Below are 22,260 nucleotides of genomic sequence, written 5' to 3'. Positions count from 1 at the left end.
CGCCTCATCGCCTGCGTTGCGTTGGCGCGTTAAACCAACCCAACAATCAAATCAATTTCTTTCGAGGAAGTAGGTGGCTAACTCAAAGGGAGCCCGAGCTTGATTCAGTTACACTGAGACGGAATTCAGTGATTTGGAATGATCAAGTTTCAGGTGTTCGCGAAAACATCAACATTTGCTTGGCTAATGATCTTTACAGTTAGTCCAGCTGCTTTTCACAAAACGCACATAAATTAGGTTTTTGTTACTACTGAAATACGAGGGCTGCCGATGAAAATTACTGGACCAGTATTCCCGTTCGCATTATCGGGCCAAATAGATTGCAGTATTGCAGTAATTCAACCTTGTCTGATTCGAGTGTTCAGATTATTCACAATGGCGTCCGCACCTCGTCTATACACATTTGCATTTAAAATGAATTATTGTAATACGAGCCCCGGGTTATTTAAACAAAAAGCAATTCCATTCTCCTTAGAGCTCGACCTAACGGTGCCACAGCTTGTCAAATACGTTTTCGTTGATGAGGATGTCGACTTTTACCTTAATTATAAAAATAACAAACGCTATTTTGTGGGTACCTATGCGCCACCGCCGCCAGCTTTGCCGAAGCGTCGTGCAAGTAATAAGTATTTCTAAAGTTCGAATTTTGCTTTGTAGTGACCAGCCTTGTCCATTTAAAACTGTCCGCTTCGAGCGAGCCCGTACCGGTTGAAGGTAAACGACATGGGTCGGACGTAAAACAAGCTCACGTCCAAAGTCCCGCAACGAGCGAGCCCGTACTGGTTGAAGGTAAACGACATGGGTCGGACGTAAAACAAGCTCACGTCCAAAGTCCCGCAACCTGCACTTCGTCACGATTTAGAACGAACGCGGAACGAATTTTTTTTAAACGGACACAACTCCGAATTCCGCCACGGGATTTATGCATTTCCACTTGACGAGAGACGAACGGATTGTCTAAAAGTGGTGTTGTGTCAAGTAGTGAATTCGAGATCAGAGCGAAAGCGGCGTGGTGCTGCCTCTTGCTGATTCTTGCTGATTCTTGGAGAGACAGAGAGAGCCTGATGATGCAGAGCAGTCAGCCTATAGAAACGAGCCTGGCTGGCTACTCCGTATTAAAAAAGGGCAAAGATGGGTGAAGGCACGCAATCACTTACACTACGCACATACACTACACATACACAGCAGCGATCAGAAGGAGTCGAACCATGTGGCGCGTCGCAGTGCCCCCGTTTTTGACAGGAGGAAATACGCGGCCTCATCTTTCTTGTTGGCTCGTCATTTGTCGTTCAGCAGGCGAGCCGCTCTGCGCGTGCCCGTTGCCCAGCGACGGCAACGCGCCCTCCTCCTTCTCACTGGCTCGACATTCTTTCACTCCGAAGGGGGGTTTTACAGACTAGATGAGTCTGTAAACTTTCACTAGACTAGATGCACCTAGCCGTCTCGCGCTAAAATTTCAAATCTAGGAATGAATGGCCAGCGAAGAGTCAGCGCACGAGGGAGAAAGTAAAAGGAAACACTACAGAACAACTCACACGTTTGCTTCCTCGTAAGAGAGACATTTGGCTTCCGGGAGTCATATTCAACGTCAATGAGCGAGAAATGAACTATACATAAGGGGACATCACTACTAGTGTCAGGAGATTGAGACAGGAGTGCAAAAATGCAAGGAGATGAACATTAACGAACCACTTATATAAAACAACCAACAGCAGTAGTAGTTTTAGGGAAAAAATGTAGCATCAACTGCTGAAGCCTAACAGCAGCAGCAATGTGGCAGGTGCTATCAACGTGATAGCGCGCGACACCTTAGCTAGATAATGGCCCGTAAACATTTGGTGCAAATTGTAGCATCAGCCACAAAATTTGTTAACTTGCGTGAAGCAGCTAAGATAAGGAATCGCAGCGTTGCCCGGAAAGTTTGGCACACGTTCGTACTGCGACAGTTTCACTTTGTTTGGCTGCCTCTCGAAGTGGTATTACTTCTTTTTGGGGGAACACTATGAGCCGGGACTTTCAATTCCCGTCTCGAAAGCGTTATTTGTAACCCCGTTTCTTCCGCTGTCGCTCACTGCATTCTTGCCATAGCGGCCTTTCGGGGATGCGATGACAAGACCAGGCGCTGTAATCATCTCGTAGTTGCCGTGCGGCTTTGTCGGATACGTCGTAAACAACGACAACAAAAAAATCTCGCCCAAACTAGGAGTCTGGCACGCTGATGGCTCCGTTTCAGTTTACTTTTGAACACCATATAGGGGCATTCCACACACCTGTATAGAAAGCAAAATGACGCCGCAACAGCACGAAGTATCACAAGGAAAGAGTACCCCGGTCGAGTCAGTTGAGGTCCAGGCCCATTCTCACAGGCAAGCACACGCAGAAGCCGCTGGCAACAAACCTCGCGAAGATGAGCGAACGCCCAGGTCAGGGGCCGATGCTTCTTCGCGAAGGGAGAGGGCGAGGGAGGAAGCGAAAAGTAAAATTTGTTTTATTTCTAAATTCTGGACTGAGGTCACGTAGGCGTTTCGATACGTGCCTGATACCCCGCGGAACCCACGTCAGGCAGCGTTAACAAAAGGGAGGGCCCAAACCGACGCCTCGAGCCAGAATTCCTCGCTGAGATTTTTTCCCCATTTTTTTTTGTCTTTATACTTTTCTACGTTCCTGGGAGGTGGGGCTCATTTCATGTAAGACCGTACAGAAAAGTAAACTTAGTTCTGCGCCGAAACGAAATTGGAAGACCTATTTTACTGTAAAGGAAACTAAGCTGGCCAGACTGGCTGGTTGTGGGTTGAATCGTGTCGTTGCCTCGAGTACACCCTTCTGCCCTCTGGCGAAGATTTCTCTCACAAGCGTTCGTGATAATGACGTCTCGGTTGCTTGAAGGAAACGTTAAATGCCCAATCGAGGATCACGCGTGCTTACTTTGCGCGGAAAACTCCGTGGAGGGGCTCACGCGTCTTTGTATGAGCTCCAAGGAAATGTATAAAACACTTCTTTTCGCGTTTCTGGCACGTTTAGGTGGCAAAAATGACTTTCTTCGTTAGCAAACACTTCAAAAAGCTTGGCCTCCGAACTGTTCGTAAACTAAGGTACGAAGTTATGCAATAGGATTTCTTTTGAGACACGCCAATTATTAACTGATTTTAATGACAACTAACTCATATTTCCGTCCCAAAGCTTTATTAGAGCCGAAGAGCAAATGTTTAGCGGACACCAGTTGGGGCAGCGTTGCGCCTTCCGTGCATTTATGTCGTGCCGTCTTTGACGACTAGGCGGGTGCCGCTACGCTATTGGTAAACGGCAGAGAAACCACGCGCCGATGACCGGGCTAGCAGGCTTACAGGCAAAAGCACTTCACATTTAGGCTCGCTTCCTCGGATAAGGTCACGCAGTCTCATGCTGTGAGTTACAACAACATGGTGCTTTCCTTCAGACGACGATGGTCCGGCACAAGATTGCTTTATAATCTTGGGATGCTTTAAACATGCACAGCAATTTAATTTCGAAATCCAAAGAACTTAGTCGTGGAGTTCTTTCTTATGCGAGGGTTAATTTCGGCGAAGGTACATTATTGCATGCGATGACCCTCCCGCCCGTCCCACTACACCCCCCCCCCTCCCCATTCTCCCATTGGTTTCAACATTTAAAGTATGAATCCGCTATTCCGGAACGAATCGTGTGGCCGTCGCTCTTTGTTATATCGCCGTGACCCCAACGCTTCTCAGTGGTGCTTGGAGCATGAGATGCGCAATACTTGAAGTGCATTCATTTTTATTAAAAGAGGCTTCCTATGCGTCGCTTGTGCTGCTGTTTCGCCAAAACGCACTCGAGGAACGCCAACTTTGCACAATGGGATTTCTGAAACAATGATGATGATACGCGACGGCCCATCGAGCGCCTCAACGAAAACACGCTTCCCGTGGCCAGAATCAAACCTGGGTCCCTCGCGTTATGAAGCCGACGTCTGTCCCATTCACGACCAACTTTACTTTGGTCGTGGTCCCATTTCGCCATTAAACCATTCCTACACTGTCGGAGCAGCCTCACCTGTTCACCCTCTTTCTCTTAGAAACGGGCTTTGATTTTTCGGTGTTATCACGGAGGTTAAGGTATACATGGGTGCATTTTATGCTCGTTAACTCCAAAAAACGAATGAAACGAATGAATGAAGGATTAGAATATACGGTGTCGAATCATTGAAACTCTCGGATGACGGCTGTGTGCCCTCGACGAAACGTATTCTTTACTTCACTGAATGCTAAATACGGAATGAAAACTTTACAGGCGTAGCACGGAGCTAGCACATTGGGATCATGCTCTGAAGATTGTGGTTGAATTATTGATTGAATTATTGATTGTGGTTGAATTATTGATGAGGCGCGCCGTAGTGGAGGGCTCCGGATTCATTTTGACCACCTGGGGATCGTTAACGTGCGCAAAAATCTCGTACACACGGGCGTTTTTGCTTTTCGCCTCAATCAGAAAAGTAGCCTCCACGGACGGGAATCGAACCCGCGACCTCGTGCTCAGCAGCACAGCGCCTTAGCCACTGAGCCACCGCGGCGGGTTCTGAAGATTCTGGTTCGATCCTCATAGTAAACCCGAAAGACGCTACGAATAAAATATTTCAAGCACGTCAAATTCTTTAAGTTTTATTTATTTTACCCAATGTGTACACGACAGCTGCTCTTTCGGCTGCGAGCTCAACAGCGAGGGAAACGCAAACAAACCTCCGGAGACGAGCGCTTAGGCCATGTCAATGCATGCAATCAGGGCAGGCGTTGTTTGAACACAGCCCTAAATGTATGCAAGATTCACCGACGCAAGTCTTCGATCGTGGGTAGCACCCACTCGCCCAGAAAAGTAGTATGAAATGAAAGCGCGGGCAAGACAAAAACTGAGTACAGTATACACCCACCCGTGGAGGCACAATCAGTGCCACGGGCACAGCCCAACGAACCTGCCGTCTGAGTGGTTTAGGCCCCCAGTGTTCCGCGGTGGCGTACGACAGGAGCCTTTGTGCTACGTTCTCCGGGACCTTATTTTTTCCTGCCTATAATTCCTATCATCTTGTGTGTTAGAAAGCAGCAATTAGCGAAAAGGTGGCATTGTTTGTTGAACTCTCGTTCAGCGATTTTTTTCTGCTTTCTGCCCTTTCTTTGTCTTTTTCTCACAAGCTGTCATTGCGTCCCGAGCAGCTGCGATGTGGCCTTTGTTGCCTCCAGACATGATCGCCCATTTTAGGTCCTTTTCAAAGAGCGCGCTAGTCGCTGGGCAAAGTTCGTCGGCGTTGTTTGCTCGGCACGTGGCTTCATCTCTTCCTTTTCTTTTTGTTCTTTTTCCATAGTTTGCAGAACTGTCAAAGCGAGAGTTACACTACAGTACGCTACTTTAGTATCTTCCTTCCATGCTGGTGCTTTCTTACGCTGATCCAAGAAATCAATGGTAGCCGGAATACACCGCTGAACAAGCTGCAGCCCGCCCACTAGTGCCATAAGAAACTAACTTTATTTGGTTTGGCCTGTCATTGCGCTTCATTAAAGAAATCACAAGTTAACCTTAACCTGTCAAAATGCTTCCTACGGGAGCATTAGGTCACCATGACAATTCCGGAAAACAACTGCTTGTATCTGTTTAATTTTAGTCCGTTCAGTTGGCCGTAAAAATTTACATTCAGCCGAGCCTGAATCAAAAATTTGATGGGCTGGTTTTAAACAGCTCCCACTGTCACCCTCTATTATCTTTGTCAATCATTGGTGGATATGCAGAAAGGGAACTCTGCGGCATGACGTGTTCGTGCTTCTGATACCTCCTCATGGGGCATATTCCTAGGTTGGCTTTATTGCACAGCTGCGCAGCTCTTGTGAGAAAAGCTGTTGCCGACGCAGGTGGCAAGGCTAGACCCGCCTAATCCCTAAAAAACTGACCATTTTAACAAAAAAGAATATTTAACTCGTTAACAACTCCCCTTCCCTTTGACGAAGGGCACCCTACCTCTCCTGCACTCATAGAACAGGTCCAAGGACCGACCATTGATGGCTGAGAACTACTGCTTCACGGCAACGTTTGTAGTCATACAGCTAACAATGAACTCAGCTTTTACGACAGTGCACGCATCGGAGGAATTAACGACCAATGTTGGGTGGAATTTTCTAAACATCGCATTTAAAAACTGACACATATTACAACGCCGATAAGGTAAGCTCACATCGGTGTTTGCCACTCGTTGTCTGGAGCTCATTTCATGACCCTTCACAACACAAAAATAACTAAAGTTCGTAAATTATAGGCTTTCTGTAAGTTGTATTTGTGCTTTCACGATAGCCTAGCAGTTATTTATGAATACTACTGTCACCCGTGACTTAGCGCTGTGGCCTAACCTTTCAATTATCAGCTTTATTCGCATATTATGTCTCGCGTCACTTCAAAATTTATCAAAGATGGGTCTTCCAGCTCATCGAAGCATTGCTGTTTTTTTTTTCATTTTGAAATTACGCAGTTTCACAGGAGTGCTAGTGTTCGACTTTACTCCCTCACTGAAATCCATGAGCTGAATTAATGATACATTAGAAATTACACCACAATCACGCAATTAAGAGACACATAAAATTAACCTGGCGCCGTTTTTGTCTATTCTCAATGCAAACAAAACAAAAAGAAAACGTTTTCCGGTTCTGATTTTCGCCGACCAAAACATGTGTTCTTGCAGAACACGGACAGCAGGATCATCATTGGAAGCTTCTCAAGGCATATGGCACGAAAGATATTTTGCGAGGTAAGTGTTAGTGCGAGCGCATTAAGCATCCTTACTTTTAAGTATTATGTGCGTGTGAGCACTTGGAGTTTTTACCATAGATAAAGTACATGACCATTACGCAAATTCTTAACGGAATTCACCTTGCGATGTCTATAAGACTATCGTACTGCCTGATTGCATGCCACGGCTCCCTGAATCTCTAGTTCTTTTTTTTTTCTTTGTGAATTGTGAAAATACGCACATTCACTTCCTGAATTCCAGATATTGATGTCGTTAAGACTTCCTAAAATGGGAGCAGCACCTTTTTAGTTCTCTAATCAACTCAAATTCTACTAAATTCTCAGCCAGATTTTTTTGCCGGGATTTCGATATCAAATCAACCAGACACTTTCGGCGCTTGTGCTGCTATGTAATGCCCCTGCACCGTCCGCTTTGCTTGAGAGGGCTCAGAAAAATTGGTCGCCGTCCCGCCCTCCGAAAGTGGATGTCCAGCAAAGCTGTTGTAAACTACTACAGATGGTGATGGAGGGGGGTATGAAATGTTTCTCGTCGTCTCGGCGGGCTTTTCGCTTGCGCTAGGCTAGTGTCACTAGATAAGGGTGCAGGGTATCAGCACTCTTTTCTCCTTTTGTTCCGTGCCGCCGCCATGATCATTGGTCAGTTCGCATTACGTGACATTTGTTTACATTGCGACGGTTCATGGGCGCCGCCGTTTTGTTGTTATAATGTGTTTTAGTCTGTCATCTCTGGTGGGCTTAGCTTGTCCTCCCTGCTTTGCGGCGGCGCGAGACTGACTTCGTTCCGAATGCGAATCAAAGATAACGCGTGTAACACCATTTAAGCAGCAGAAGTGTATCCAAAGATGTGGCAAATGCCGGGTCCTGCCTAGCCTGACACATGAGCTCGGAGTTTGGGCAAGAACTGCTCTATTTAGCGACACTAGTCCTGCCTACCCTTCAAAGATAACCTGCGAGCCCCATATTTGCCAGGTACACGTGGTGGGGGTCTCATTGTTGACAGGCGCCTTATCATCCATAATGCGGTTTCGATGCTTCTTTTGTGGTTTCCTTAAACGAATGCTGGGCTCTGTGCTATATGCCTAATTAGCCTGGCGCAGCCGCTCGGTGTGTTAGGCCTGGGCGCCTTGGAGTTTTTGCCCACGGCTATGAAACCGTTGGGGGTAGAGGTATGCAAAGTTGTCGCTTTATTGCAAAAGCACTTTGACAGTGAAGCTGCTGACCTCTCGTTGGTCGGAAAATTTCGTGTCGTAAACAAAAACCCCAGGCAGGACCCAGAAGTTCTCGCCCAAGACCCCGAGCGCATGCGTCAGGCTAATCAGGCGTGCAGCATAGAGGTCAGTATTTGTGTAAATAAAAAGCCGCAAAACAGGCATCGAAACCGCATGATGGATGATAAGGCTCCGGTGAACAATAGGACCCCCCCCCCCCCCTTCCCCCTACGTGTTATGGCAAAGATTAGGTTTGCAGCTGCTCTCAAAAGGGGAGGGGGTTGACGTCATTCGAAGGCTAGCGCACATGCGTCAGGCTAGACAGGACCCAGCAGTTCTCGCCCAAGATGCCGAGCGCATGCGTCAGGATCCAGCATCTGCCGCCAGAGAAGCCGAGCGTAAGCGACAAGCCCGCCGAGACAACGAGGAACATTTCGTACCCTCCCCCATCTGCATGTGTAGTGGTTTATAGGAGCTGCGCTGGACATCCACTTTCGCAGGGCGGGATGGCGTGCGTTGTTTTTATTAAGCGGCAATGCGCAGCATTCCGACAAGTTGTCTAACGAAAGTATTTTTCATTTCCTTTTTCGCAAATATGAACTGCTGCTCCCAACCAGCAAGGTGTATTCGATGTTTTCAGTGCTATCGTTGCTCACAAACGTAGGAGGTAAAAATAACTATAGCCGCGGACGTTCAAGATACCGTGCACATTGATGAAAAACGAAACCCAAAAGAAATGGCAGGCCACAGACTCACAGACAGGTGCGTGTCAGTAAAGTTGACGATTAAGTTTTGCGTCTCGGTACTTTTGCGGACAAGCTCCTGCAGGTTGCAGGAGCACGGACAGGATTTTTTAGGTTTCAGACGAGAAAACTGAGTCATGTCAGTTGCATAGCAGAACTGGGGCCAGCAAGTAAATATTGGTTCCTCCGCCGAGTGAACTTTAAAGTTGTCCAATCCCATAAAACTGGCCTCAAACAGCTTTAGCTTCAATCAATCAATCAATCAATCAATCAATCAATCAATCAATCAATCAATCAATCAATCAATCAATCAATCAATCAGTCAATCAGTCAATCAGTCAATCAGTCAATCAATCAATCAATCGTTTCGTCCCCATACGCGGCCAGGTGTACAAGCAGGGCATGTATGGCGCCGAGTTCCAGTGGATCGTCCCCGGAGGCTTGGGGGAGTGGTGGCTCGACCCCGGTCGCAGTGACTGCAGCGCCGACCAGCTACGCGCGGCCGCTGATAACCTCATCACCGTAGCGGCCTACACGGGACGCCTGCCGAGTCATACAAGCGTCTCGGGACTGGTATGCTCAACTTCCCACTCCCACTCTCTTCCTTCCGCGCCTCATTTAGTGCATAGCCTTGTGTAGTAGAACAAGTTGGCAGCGGCAAAACCTTTGGCGCCAGCAGAAAGCTACAAAATCACGCACAAATTGACCCGCCGTACAAAAGTTATGCAGTAGTGTAACATAGGTTAAATCCAGTTGCTATAACTGTTGCCATAGCATGAAGATATATCAGCACGGTGTTTGGGGAGATAGCGTGGAGTTGAAGATTTCTCGTATTCGTAAGACGTTACCGAAGGATGCAATGAACATGTTCCTTAAACGTACACTCTTTGTCAAAATTTTCTAGGTCATGGCAATAGTGCACGAGGCACAAAAAAATCCAAAGTACAAGCTTACCTCTTGAGCTGGGCTGAAACATTTTACACGGGAAAACTAGAGAAAACGCCTTTACTGCCATAAAATATTTTGGTCACAGTTAAACGTTAAGCTTATGCTGTGACTTCCTTGTGACCAAGAATCATTTGGCGTGGCCTGGAAAATTTGAACAAATACTGTATCTCGTGGGTGTCGAAAGCGTATATATTGTACATGAATAATTTTCTAGTAACTGTATGTGCGGCTTCTAGCGGAAGTTAACTTTATTCAGTGGCAGAGCCAGTGGCTCCGCAGACATGCTAATAGCTGAACAATTTTTTAGAAATATTTTCTCATGAAGCTTCTGCAGGGGCATGGAGGAAGCGGAGAGGGGGGGGAAATGGGTTGACAGCAATGCAGAGCCCAGCACAGCACAGTTAGCAGCGGCATTCAGGGCCGTGGCCATAGTTTTTTTTTTTTTTTTTTCGGAGTGGGTTATGAGTTTTCCGAAGGAAGGAGTTTTGCCAAAGGGCACAGTAAGTCTCCCTTACGCGCTGCGCGGGAAAAAAAATCGGAGGGGGTCGAAACCACCAAACCACCCATCTTGGCTACGTCCTTGGTGGCACTGCAATGTCGCGAATCAGCACAATCTCAAAATGTGCAAAATGCAAGGGGAGGAATTGATAAATGGCTGTTATGGTGTTGCTTTGTATTCATCTGCAGATCGTTTGTGTTAGTTGTAGTCTAGTAAAATTTTATGGTGGGCTCTTATGATTGGCGGGAAGAACTAACGCGAAGTTGAAAATTACTGACGCTTGTCGTTGTCGGTTCTGAAAGTAGGTGAACACTGTAAGAAAGTGCGCGAACTGGGCAGAAACTACAGCAAGATGACGATAACACATTGCGCATGCCACATATCCAGTAGGTATCCGACGCTATGCGTGTCGTTGTCGGCTTTCCACAGTTATTTTCAAGTCGCGTAGTTCCTTTCCTTTTGTCGTACTACTCGCCCAATCTCGCAAATTACGACGACCATCGTTAGTACGCCCGCCAATAGGTACTTTACGACGAGAATAGCAATGAACTGACTCGCGACGATCGTGCATGCAAGAGCCGAGTCTCTTGCGACGGCCACGGAACGAGAAGGAACGCACATCGATTCCTGTATTCGCGGTCGTCAATCCTCGGTGGCTTGCCGCGGGAACGACCCTGTTCTGTGGCATAGACGCGTCCGGTCGGCGGGCATTAAGTACCAATGGACGGCATGCGGAGGGTGAGGGTAGGCTGTAACGGCGGCGGCATCGAAGCACGCAGCGCGCAGGTGCGTACAACACACCGCCAGCCATGGGAACGGGGGGAGGGGGAAAGAGCCGAGGGGATGGGGTGGCGGCGATTAGGGAGCAAATTATACCGAGGGGAGCATCCATTGCAGCAGCAGCGATGCGCGCGCGGGGCGCTAATTGCGTGTCGTTAATCGGGCAGCAAATGGACGCCTTCTGGCAGAAATTGAGCGCGGAGCTGGAGGACGAGTTGCGATCCGACGGAGCCACTCCGCCGCCGGCCGGAGGCTACGCCGGTCACGTGACGCAAGCCTACGACGCCGTCTGGACCGTGGCGCTGGCGCTGCGGACAGCCGAGCTGCTATGGCGCAAGGTGAGCCACCGTACAAATATATATGTGTATAAATAAAGGGAAAGTTGACTTTGACCTCCTTTCTTTTCTTTGCGTAGGGTAGCGCTATCTTGAAATTCAAGCCTATAAGAAATTACGCATTAGACGAGTGCAGAGGAGGTACTATCAATCAATCAATCAATCGGTTTATTTCCCAGAAATACATCCGGGGGGGTCCATGGGCTAAAAGCCGACTTAACCGCTTGACTGGGCCCATGAACCCTTACACGGCAGTGGCAGTCAGTATGACGCAGGGAAATTTTACACAAACCCTAACATTTCAAATGAAACATATGGATAGCAAACGGCCTTTTGCACAATGTAATACACAGGAGGTAACAGTTTCAGTTCATCACTTCGCAAAAATGCAATTTTTCAAACACAAACAAAATGTAAATATACAACATGATAACGCTATGAAGTATAAAAACATTAAAATGTATAAAAATTTATAAAATGTATAAAATGTATAAAATGCACCAAGAGAATACTACAACGTGTGGATTGCCGAAGCGCTTAACGCAACTCACTGTGCAGCCCCACGGTCACGCACGTGCTTACCCACCCGGTGATACTCAAATCTGTAACAGATGCGCGGCGGCTCATAGCAGGTAGTATTGACAAAACGGCACAGACAAACTGTAACACGACAGTGGCGCAACGGAAGTGTGTTCGTCCACCAGCACAGTTTCGTCTTCGTTGGTATAAGCCTGACCATTTGAATTCCTTCTGTTCCACCCCAGCCATAACGCACTAACGCGGATGTGAGCACGTAGACGCCCATTCAGAGCCTTAGCTTTTTTTTTTATTAACACGAAATTGTTTTATTCCGGGATACACAAACATTTGAGTGACGTCATATCCGTCACGGAAGTGACGCCAGTACAGCGAAGCAAGCGGCATGTAAAGGGTGCACCGCTGCACACAGGGTCTTTTTGCGGGGAAGCAACCTTTAGTACTAAAGAGTACGCTATACTTAGGGTTTTTCGTTTTCGGGTTTTATATTTTAACAAGAAGACATTTTATGCCGGGATACACCAAGATTTCCCTGGCGTCCTAACCATCACGGAAATGACGCTAGTACACCTTTGCCGAAGCGACCCACCAGCAGGACGTCGCTCGCCAAGCACACCCACAATACAGCCGCCGACCCGAAAATCGTGCTCAGCTGCAGATTTCGCTGCAAATTTCGCTTTCGCGTTTTACCGATTCCTATGACATATGAATCAACCACAGTTTTTATTTATTTAGACAAACCTTACACGTCCAGGCGGAGCATACGGTAATGAGGCTATACAGAGAAAAAAAAAAACTTGAGGGTATATAGTCAACACCCGGGAAAGGAAAATATCAACGGTATTGTCAGAACATCATTGTATACTATTAATAAAGAATTATCCTGCAAAATTTGCGAACAATCAAACCATGAACAAAATTTACAGAAGGAATAAGAGGATATACAAAGGTATAGTTACCAAGTATGTACATTTCACGTCTTTGTCAAAAGGACGCGCCCGCTTCGATCTGGCCGCCCAGAAAGTGGTGCAATGGAAGGAATGCAAAATGAATAGACCAATGACAGTAAACCACCCCTACATTTAAAGGGATTCCTTTCAAATCCACACGACACGTGAAAGATTAAGGACAAGAGGTAAAGGATCATGATGACGGCGTTGAAAAAGTCGGATACATTACTCAGCCAGGAGTAGTTCTCAAGCATTCTTACATGATAAGTTTTTTTTTTTTTCAGTGCCATTATTCATCGCATGGCTGAGTGTAGGTTGTTACTGAAGGTCGTGATGTAAAGTGCTCTGCTTTGAAAGTATGCCGCAGGAATACTGTAACTAACGCTACTTTTCCCGCACAGTCTTAAGCAGTCATGCCAAAACCAAGTGATTCACTTGCTGTCCCAGAAGTGCGGTGCCCGTAGGAGCCCTGTCGACCCACCGCCTTTGATATCGATGCCTGGTCGACATGGAGTTAAGCGCCAGTCGCTCACCTTTTACCAGAGGCTTTCCTTCGGCGGGGGGACGCATCGCAGGCAGAGCTGAACGTGACGTTATCGGACTATCGCTACGAGAAGCTGCTGCCGGACACCGGCGGAGGAAGCCGCTACGTCTGGAACGTCACCACAGAGCCGCCTCAGAAGCAGGAGCGGCGCATGGCCAACTTCTTCGACCGCATCGTATCGCGGCTGCGCTTCAACGGCATATCGGTGCGCTTCTGTCTTCTCTAAGGTCGCCTCCTTTGTAGAATGCGCATACATATGTAACCTTTTTCTTGAGCTACAAGAACGCATACTTCTTTTCTGAAAAATAACAGAAAACTGCGTGCGATCCGTTTTTGCCTAGATCTATAGGCTGCCGTATTAGCGACATTGTACGAGTGGAATTGTTTTTTTTATATATATAATAAGCGCACTAATCAGCCCGGTCGAATTTTTCATAACAAACCCTGGTTGTATCAGCTCCACTCGATGTGCATGCATGTTGTCATACCTATCGTTATTTTCAGGGAAGCGGTGAAGGGGGAGGGGGAGGATTTGCAGCTGAAGCGCACCAGTATGAACGACCCTGAAACCATTTTCTATAACAGCCAAACTATTGGTTTGACAGTTGCCCTGCGGGTTCTCTTACATAACGTTGCCCAATGAAAAAAAAAACAGTGAAGCATTAAAACACTCGTGTGCCATCTAGTTAACCGATCCCAATCCAACTGCTGTTGTACCCCCAGGGACCCCTCTCATTCTCGGGCAGCGACCGCGTCGGCATCACGGAGTTCCAACAAAACCAAGGTGAGCGGTCTACAGTAAAATCGAATCCCGGCGCTGCGTCCGCCGATAATCCGCACGAGCTTCCAATTTCACTGTCGCAGTTTGCGAGAGAAGCCCGTGGCAACACCTCGGGTAAAAAAAAAAAGTTGTTCTTGCGACCACAGCGCGAGGTATTGTTTAACGCCTGCAACCTCTTGCAACTCGACGGATTTAATGGAGCCTTAATTTAAGCCTGATTACGGCTCTCCGCATTCGAGGCAATAATGAAGACGAGCTTTTGAAGCCACAAAGGTAACAAAAAAGGTAAGAAAACAGCGACGCTCAGCGCGAACCAAGTGGAACTGAAACCGCGAGCTTAGCAGCGAGTTTAAAAACCAGGACAGAACCGCAGCGTGGTTGCCGAGGCTTGCCGATTCGTCGGCGCTTCTTCGGCAATCCAAAACAAAGCGCAGACGGAAATCGGAGTGCGCAACACGCGTCTGACGAAAAAACTTCAAACAAAGACAACAGCGACCGCTGGCGGCGCGTAGTCTGTCGAAGGCGTCGTCCTTTTATGCTCTTTAAAGTTCCCTTTGTTTTTGTGTTAAAAAAAAAAAAAAAACTTTTTGTGCCTCCGAAGTTTGTTGGGCAACCCTGTCGGCCGAGCACCGATCGTTGCACCGCGCAGGCAGGTCGCTTCATTAGTCACGTCGGTATCGCTGCATGGACAGGCCCATACGTTAATGAGCGCAATGAAACGAAGCTCGGCAAGAAGCTGAAGGGCCCTTGATCCAATACGAGCTCGACAAGCGCGGCCATGCTACACGCCCGGTTGGTTTTTGGCTGTCCCCGGTCCCGCTATCTCTCGACGCCGTTCCTTTCGGCGTGCAACCTCTCTATTCCCCCGGCACCCCGCTAGAAGAAAGTAAAGAACCCGGTTCAAATGAGCGGATAGCACGCAGTCTCGTGCGGCGATGAGCGAACGTGTTGAACTGATGAGCTACACTCGATACTTCAGTGAAAACTCTCGAAACTATTTTCCTGCCCGTTGCGTGCAGTTGTTGCGTTCGTGTAGATAGTTCAGACGCGTCTATTGAACAAACTTGTGTGTTTAAGAAGCCCCAAAGGGTATAATTTGTTAGTCTTCTCGTTGTTGGTCCCACTTGTCTGTAGACAAGGTTCTCTGAAAAATAATAAAGGGTTATTCAAGGGTAAGGCTTTTTTTCTTTCTTTCTTTCTTTCCTTCCTTCTTTCCTTCCTCTCTTTCTGTCTTTATTTTTTCCTTCCCTCCTTCCTTCATTCCTTCCCCTCTTTCCTCCTTTCTTTCTTTCTTTCTTTCTTTCTTTCTTTCTTTCTTTATTTTTTTTCTCCTTTTTTCTTCCTCTCTTTTTTTCTTCCTTCCTTCCTTCCTCTCTTTCTTTCTTTCTTTCTTTTCGTTGGTAATGCAACTTTGCGCCGACTGGTACTGCATGAAACACTGCGCGAACGCCACTGAATTGCGCAAAATGTGCAGCATAAAACAAGCACGCGACTTTAGTGCAAGCGCAATAATGCAGGCATGCACGAAGAGGGAATGTCGCAACAAAGAGCTCGCGCAATGCGCTGTTCTGGGGCTTGTGTTATCGTTAACTTTGAGAATTTCTGCTTAGTCCTGCGAGTTTCGTGAAATAAACATAAAGCATGAACTTTAAAGTTCTGTCACCGATCGATTACTGCACTTTCGTGGGCGGGACAAATGTTTGTTTGAATACCCCCTCCTTGAGGCCCATTTATTGCTCACGCTGTTTTAATTTGTCCTCAAAATCTGGCATTTAGAAGCAAAATGTAATACCGGAGTATTGGCTAAAATGTTTCGAAGCCAGAGAGTGTGCCGTGAACTACGCAGGAGGGGTTCTTCGCAAGGTGGCCCTGTACATACCTGACTCTGGGACTCTGGACTTCTCTTGCTTCAGGTGCAACCCTATCATCTGGAAGGGTAAAAAGAAAACTCGTTTTCATATTTTCGCTGCGCAGGACGCGTTAGCATTTGCTGCTATAGTACAGTCATCAGTGGGCCTCCTCGATTTACCAGCCCTGGACGGTCCGCGGGCAGTCCGAATACCGCCCTCGGACGGGAAGCCTCATAGGAATACATGGGAAAAACGAGCGCCGGATCGCGTCTCGGGCAGTCCGCGGACGATCCGGGACTGATAATCGAGGAGGCCCAGTGTTTCGAGTGTTCTTAGTTCGGCGCCATTGCTTTGCAGCGCCCACCGCAGTGCTCAGAATATCGTTCACAGGTGCACCGCCGGGTCGATTCCGGCTGAGTTGAAAGCGCGCGAAATTCAAACGCACGCAATGACGTGGTGGGCGTTACGATGTGTGCGCCCCCCTCACTCCTGCATGCTTGGTATAAAGGGAAGAACGTGTGTTATTAAACCTTGCGGGTAGCCTCGTCAGCCTTGTCAAAAGGCGCCGCACGTTATCAGCCTTGCACCAATTTCACTCCAAAAAATCATCGTGGACTCGGCGCGAAATTCAAACACACGCTAAGATGTGAGCGCTCCGATGTATGCGCCTAACCTGTTTCCCGCATGCGTGGCAGAAAGGTGTGTCGCCTTGCGTGTAGCTTAGGTAGATGGGAGAGGCCCTCGTCCTGCAGTGGACCTCGTGGGCTGCTGGAGGTAATGGTAGTGGTGCTGGTGGCGATGGTGGTAGTGATTGGTGATGATGATGTAGTCTCACTAGCCCCGTCAAAAGGCGCCACGCGTTACCAGCCTTGCACCCACTTTACGCCAAAAAAAAAAAATCATCGTTGGCGAGTTCATAACCGGTGCATACGCCCGTGTCCCCCTCCCCTTAGACGGTGAGCCCCCCGTGGCACGGCGCATCGTCAAGCTGAGCGTGGCGACCATCCAGCGCAGCGTGTTCATCTCTGTCTCCGTGCTGTCCGTGTTCGGGATGCTGCTGGCCGTCGCCTTCCTCGCCTTCAACCTCTGCTACCGCAAGAGCAAGTGCGTCCATGCCCCATCTGCTACGCTGCCCTTCTATATGCCAAGCCTGGTCTGCGACTCGGCGAGACCTTTTTTGTTGGCCTCCCGCAGTTTGTTGAAGAACGTGCGCCCCTCTTTGGGATACGTAACTTTCCAACTGCTACAGTAGGGTGCAGCAGATAAACACGGACCACTCACATTTGTCAATAATTTCATTGCAATAGTGCTAGAAAGGCAACTTTGACTCGAGCAACAAATCTTTTTTTTTATATTTAAGCAAGATTCTTTTCCACATAGACGTAATGAAGCAGTGACAACAACTAAGCGGGACACCTAAGACATTTAGTATTTCCACGTAACGGGTGGTGACAAAACTTATAGGAAAATTGTAGCCTCTGTTGTTGAGAAGCACCTGCTGCCTACTGCCCCACTGGTCAGCTCGCTCTTCGCTGCTACTTTAAAGGGACTCACTCTGCAGCACTTCCTATAAGCGCTTTCAGCTATAGTTACCGTCGCCAGCACGGAGTGACACTGCCTGATTTGCTCGTTGCAACAGATGCGCCTTGCCTTTCTGCCCTGGTTTTGTGGTTTCGTTTTAAAGTGGCTACCGAATGCGTTCATTGCTGCAGCTGAAGGAAATCCGGCCAATAGCCGCTGCACCACTGTATGTTGTGACGTAATTCCAGCGGTCGAAGAACGCCAAGACTGGGAAGAAAAGAAAAATCTTTTGAGCAAGTTTTGGCTGATGTACTTTGCGACCCCCTAATCCAATTACTTGTGTGTTGGTTGACTACGTTCTGCAAGCAGTTAAGGTCTCGAAAAAACGTTGAAAGCAATGTTGCAGGGTCCCTTTAGAAAAATAAAGACCGCCCTGGTGCGGGGAAGAGTGAGGCCTGCACCCCAGCAGCCTCCAAGGCTGGGGAAAAGCATCGTGATTGCCCCCCTTTTTACCTTTTCCCTCCGATATCACCGACGATGGACATCACTGAATAAATTGCATCGGTGAAGAGTCGGTGTTGCCTATGGGCGCTGGGAAGGGACCTAGCCCCCCTCCCACTTCTTCTTTCGCGCAGGTACATCAAGCTGTCGAGTCCCAAACTGAACAACATGACGGTGGTCGGCTGCCTGCTCGTGTACCTGGCTATCGTGCTCCTCGGCCTGGATCACGGCACACTGGGGAGCGACACGCACTTCGCCGTCTTCTGCACCGTGAGACTGCGCACGTGCACTCTGTGCATTTTTCTATGCCTCACTATTGAGAAACGTTTATTTTAGTCGAATATAGTACGCTAAGAAAAACGAATGGACCCAGGATGCGCGTCCCAAAGCGTGTTAATAACCAGAAAAAGGGACACCCTTAAAACTACGATTTATGGAGCGGTTCATCAAGCGCTAGCATGGACGGTTAATTTAACTCCGGTGGAAGCAGAACGCCTACAGCAGCGGAAAGCAGTGTGCACGCTACCTTTATTTCTCCATAGTTGACCGCACACAACGTGTCTGTCAGCACAGACAAAACTGCGTCGCTGTTATTCGGAGCGCTCGTTGCTCGTATATAATAAATACCACAGGAGATTATTTATGTATGTTTTATTTTTACTGTTCACGGCTATCTTATCCTGGCAAGCGGACGGATAAGAATAATATAGCCAGGCAAAGCTAGTCGCTGGCAACAAAGCATTAACAACACACCATAATTTATGGCGATGCATGTCTACATATATATATGTATATATATATATATATATACATATATATATACATATACATATATATATACATATATACATACATATATACATATATATATATATACATATATATATACATATATATATATATACATATATATATACATATATATATATATACATATATATATATATATACATATATATATATATATATATATATATATATATATATATATATATATATATATATATATATATATATATATATATATATATATATATATATATATATATATATATATATACACAAAGTAGAAGTACGCTCTTCGGAGACTTTATTTCCAACGTTTCGACCTGAGACAGGTCTTCCTCAGGAATCCTCAGGTCTTCCTCAGGATTCCTGAGGAAGACCTGTCTCAGGTCGAAACGTTGGAAATAAAGTCTCCGAAGAGCGTACTTCTACTTTGTGCGTATTCCTGCAGCAACTAAGGACTCCACTTCACGACTATATATATATATATATATATATATATATATATATATATATATATATATATATAGCGAATCAGAATAGGAAATGAGGGGCTCGTTGAAAAATAAGACCGAAATTAAGGGTTGGCAGTCAAGAAAACCTCGGTAAGCAAAGGGGAGGATATGGTGGGTCATTGAAACAGATAAGGAATTTGGAAAGAAAGTGGAGAAAAAATTCCCGCCAGGTGGGATCCGAACCTGAAGGTCGTGGGTTCGGATACCGCCTCGCGGGCATTTTTTCTCCACTTTCTTTCTTTCCAAATTCCTTATCTGTTTCAATGACCTACCACATCCTCCCCTTTGCTTACCGAGGTTTTCTTGACTTCCAACCCTTATTTCTGTCTTACATATATATATATATATAAATAAGGGTTGGCAGTCAAGAGAACCCCGGAAAGCAAAGGGGGGGACGTGGTAGGTCATTGAAACAGATAAAGAATTTGGAAAGACAGAAAGAAAGTGGAGAAAAAATGCCCGCCGGGAGGGATCCGAACCCACGACCTCCAGAATACCGGTCTGGTGCGATGACCACTACGCTACCGGCGAGGCTATTTTCCCCTCCACTTTCTGGGGTATTTATGTTAAGGTATTTTTTGTTTCCTGCACTTGGGGGTGGTAGCCAGCGCCACTCGTTCTACTCGGGGTAAAGGGGGCCTCTTTTTTAACCCCCGGGCCGTGACTCGAGTGTCTACGACATGTCGAGAATGGTCGACCAGCGACCAGAGTGGTCGACAATATATATACATATATCGAATCAGAAAGCGAAATGATGGGCTCGTTTAATAATAGTATCAGCATCATCAACAACAACAACAGCCTATTTGGGTCCTGCAGTGGACCTGCAGTCCTGCAGGTCCAGGTCCTGCAGACCTGCAGTCCTGCAGTCCTGCAGTCCTGCAGACCTGCAGTGGACCTGCATATTTAGACTGTTGAATAATTACAGAAATAAGGGTAGGCAGGGCAGTCAAGAAAGCCAAGTAAAGCAGAGGGGAGAATGTGGTTGGTCATTTATTATCGTTAAAACAGGCACAGATTTTTGGAAGAAAAAAAGACAGTGGAGAAAAACATGCCCACCGGGTGGGACCCGGCGGACATGTTTTTCTCAGCTTTGTTTCAAAAATCTGTACCCGTTTCAACGATAATAAATGACCTACCACATTCTCCCCATTGCTTTCCTTGGCTTTCTTGACTGCCTACCCTTATATATATATATATATATATATATATATATATATATATATATATATATATATATATATATATAAGGTTAGTAGAGACAGAGACACACGAGAAGGACATTGAAAATAAAAATAAAAGTTTACTGACGTTTCAGGGAGAGGACTCCCTTTCTTCAGAGTAAGGTGTCCTCTCCCTGAAACGTCAGTAAACTTATTTCTATTTTCTACGTCTTTCTCGTTTGTCTCTGTCTCTACTAACCTTTTTTTTTTCGCGCTCTGTGTGAGTTTTTATCTTTTCAGACTATATATATATATACAGAAAGATAGCTCGGCAGTCTACAACGCCAAAGAAGGCATAGGGGTGTTATTAAGCTCTTTTTTACTACGATTAGTTAAATTAACATTTTTTAAACAAACCTAAGAAAGAAAGAAAGAAAAACACGCGCCCAGAGTGGGGACCGTCGTGGGTTCGGTCCCAACTCTGGGCGCGTGTTTTTCTTTCTTTCTTTCTTTCTTTCTTTCTTACGTTTGTTTAAAAAATGTTAACTAAGCGTAGTAAAAAATAGCTTAACAACACCCCTATGCCCTCTTTGGCGTTGTAGACTGTAGACTGCCGAGTTATCTTTCTGTATGTCCTCAACGAGCCCCTCATTTCCTAACTATATATATACATAAATATATATATATATATATATATATATATATATATATATATATATATATATATATATATATATATATATATTTATTTATTTATTTATACCGTACACATGCACATTTTGTAATCCACAATACACCAAGCGCTTCTGGGCCCCGCCGTCGCTCTGACACGGCCAGATGCCGTGCTCTCCGCCAGTTTTCACCGATCAGTGAGACGGAGGGCACAAGCTAAACGATCGCGGTGCGCCCCTCCCGCGGCGGACATCGCTTCTACCGGACGGGGGTCACCGGATCGCCGGCCAAGCCTGAAATTGCATCGGCGGCGGCGGGTCCTCCGCGCAGGTCCGGGCCTTCCTGCTGTCGGGCGGCTTCTCGCTGGCCTTCGGGGCCATCTTCATTAAGACCTACCGGGTGCATCACATCTTCGTGCGCGCATCCAGCGGCGTCATCAAAAACAAGGTACGTCGCCTTTCCCTCGGCGGGCGCCGGCGTGGCTCGCGGGTCGTGACCGTTTGCGACGGCTGAGGGTCACGAGACCAGCGTTGCGACTGCTGCGCTATGCCATCCTTGAACCGGGCGTCGTTTTTGGCGATTTTCACAGTTCTTGCAAGAAACAGGTCTCACTTAATTCCCAGAGACGCTTTTAGGTTTAGTATTTTTCATAAGTTTAATCTAGCTGTAGTGTATTAGACCATATATTAAGAAAAGTGCGAAGAAATCTACAATATTAATTGTAGAGGCTTACTGCTTTTATCCAATACGTCGCGCGAGAAAAATAGCCCTAGTGTCATTCAAATATCCCCTGGACTGACCGGAAATCTCCGTGGTGCTCGGTGGTTAAGGAATTGCGCTACTGAGCACAATGTGACGGGAACGATTCGCAACCACGCCAGCAATTTCATTCCCCAATATGTAAGTACACGTTAAGGACCCCCGATGGCCTGAGTTAATCTGCAGTCATACACTCAGGGGCGCTTCAAAGTCCAGGTGTCATGTCAGTGCGTAGCACTTCCGTTTGAGCTTTGAGTTAGGACAGGCGAAGAGTTGGCTCCATGGTTATCTGTGCACACCTATTACTGTTGTTTTTGTCCTTTGTTTGTTCTCTTTTTACTGTTGTGTAACTGTTATATAACTGTTGTTGTTGTTGTTGTTGTTGTTG

At 46.8% G+C, this 22,260-nt stretch overlaps 1 protein-coding gene and 1 long non-coding RNA gene across 4 annotated transcripts in view; one reads left to right on the top strand and one right to left on the bottom strand.

The window, feature by feature from the left end:
• Positions 1–16,034, bottom strand: part of LOC144174180 (uncharacterized) — a 155,306-nt gene extending 139,272 nt beyond the window's left edge. The window contains exon 1 of the long non-coding RNA XR_013323438.1: positions 15,985–16,034. This is a non-coding gene — a long non-coding RNA (uncharacterized LOC144174180). The remainder of the gene's footprint in view (positions 1–15,984) is intronic.
• Gaba-b-r3 (gamma-aminobutyric acid type B receptor subunit 3) overlaps positions 1–22,260 on the top strand; it is a 231,004-nt gene that overhangs the window by 159,767 nt on the left and 48,977 nt on the right. For all 3 annotated transcript variants that reach the window (XM_077702698.1, XM_077702697.1, XM_077702696.1), the window contains 9 exons: positions 6,713–6,778; positions 9,119–9,304; positions 11,126–11,296; positions 13,356–13,529; positions 14,048–14,108; positions 15,952–16,041; positions 16,909–17,059; positions 18,112–18,247; positions 21,444–21,560. In XM_077702698.1, coding sequence (XP_077558824.1) covers positions 6,713–6,778; positions 9,119–9,304; positions 11,126–11,296; positions 13,356–13,529; positions 14,048–14,108; positions 15,952–16,041; positions 16,909–17,059; positions 18,112–18,247; positions 21,444–21,560 — 1,152 coding nt within the window. The remainder of the gene's footprint in view (positions 1–6,712; positions 6,779–9,118; positions 9,305–11,125; positions 11,297–13,355; positions 13,530–14,047; positions 14,109–15,951; positions 16,042–16,908; positions 17,060–18,111; positions 18,248–21,443; positions 21,561–22,260) is intronic.

The sequence above is a fragment of the Haemaphysalis longicornis genome, unplaced genomic scaffold (genome assembly GCF_048455015.1).
Source record: "Haemaphysalis longicornis isolate Haplotype H1 unplaced genomic scaffold, Haemaphysalis longicornis Haplotype H1 scaffold_3, whole genome shotgun sequence".
NCBI lineage: Eukaryota > Metazoa > Arthropoda > Arachnida > Ixodida > Ixodidae > Haemaphysalis > Haemaphysalis longicornis.
This window is presented reverse-complemented; position numbering and strand designations above follow the sequence as displayed.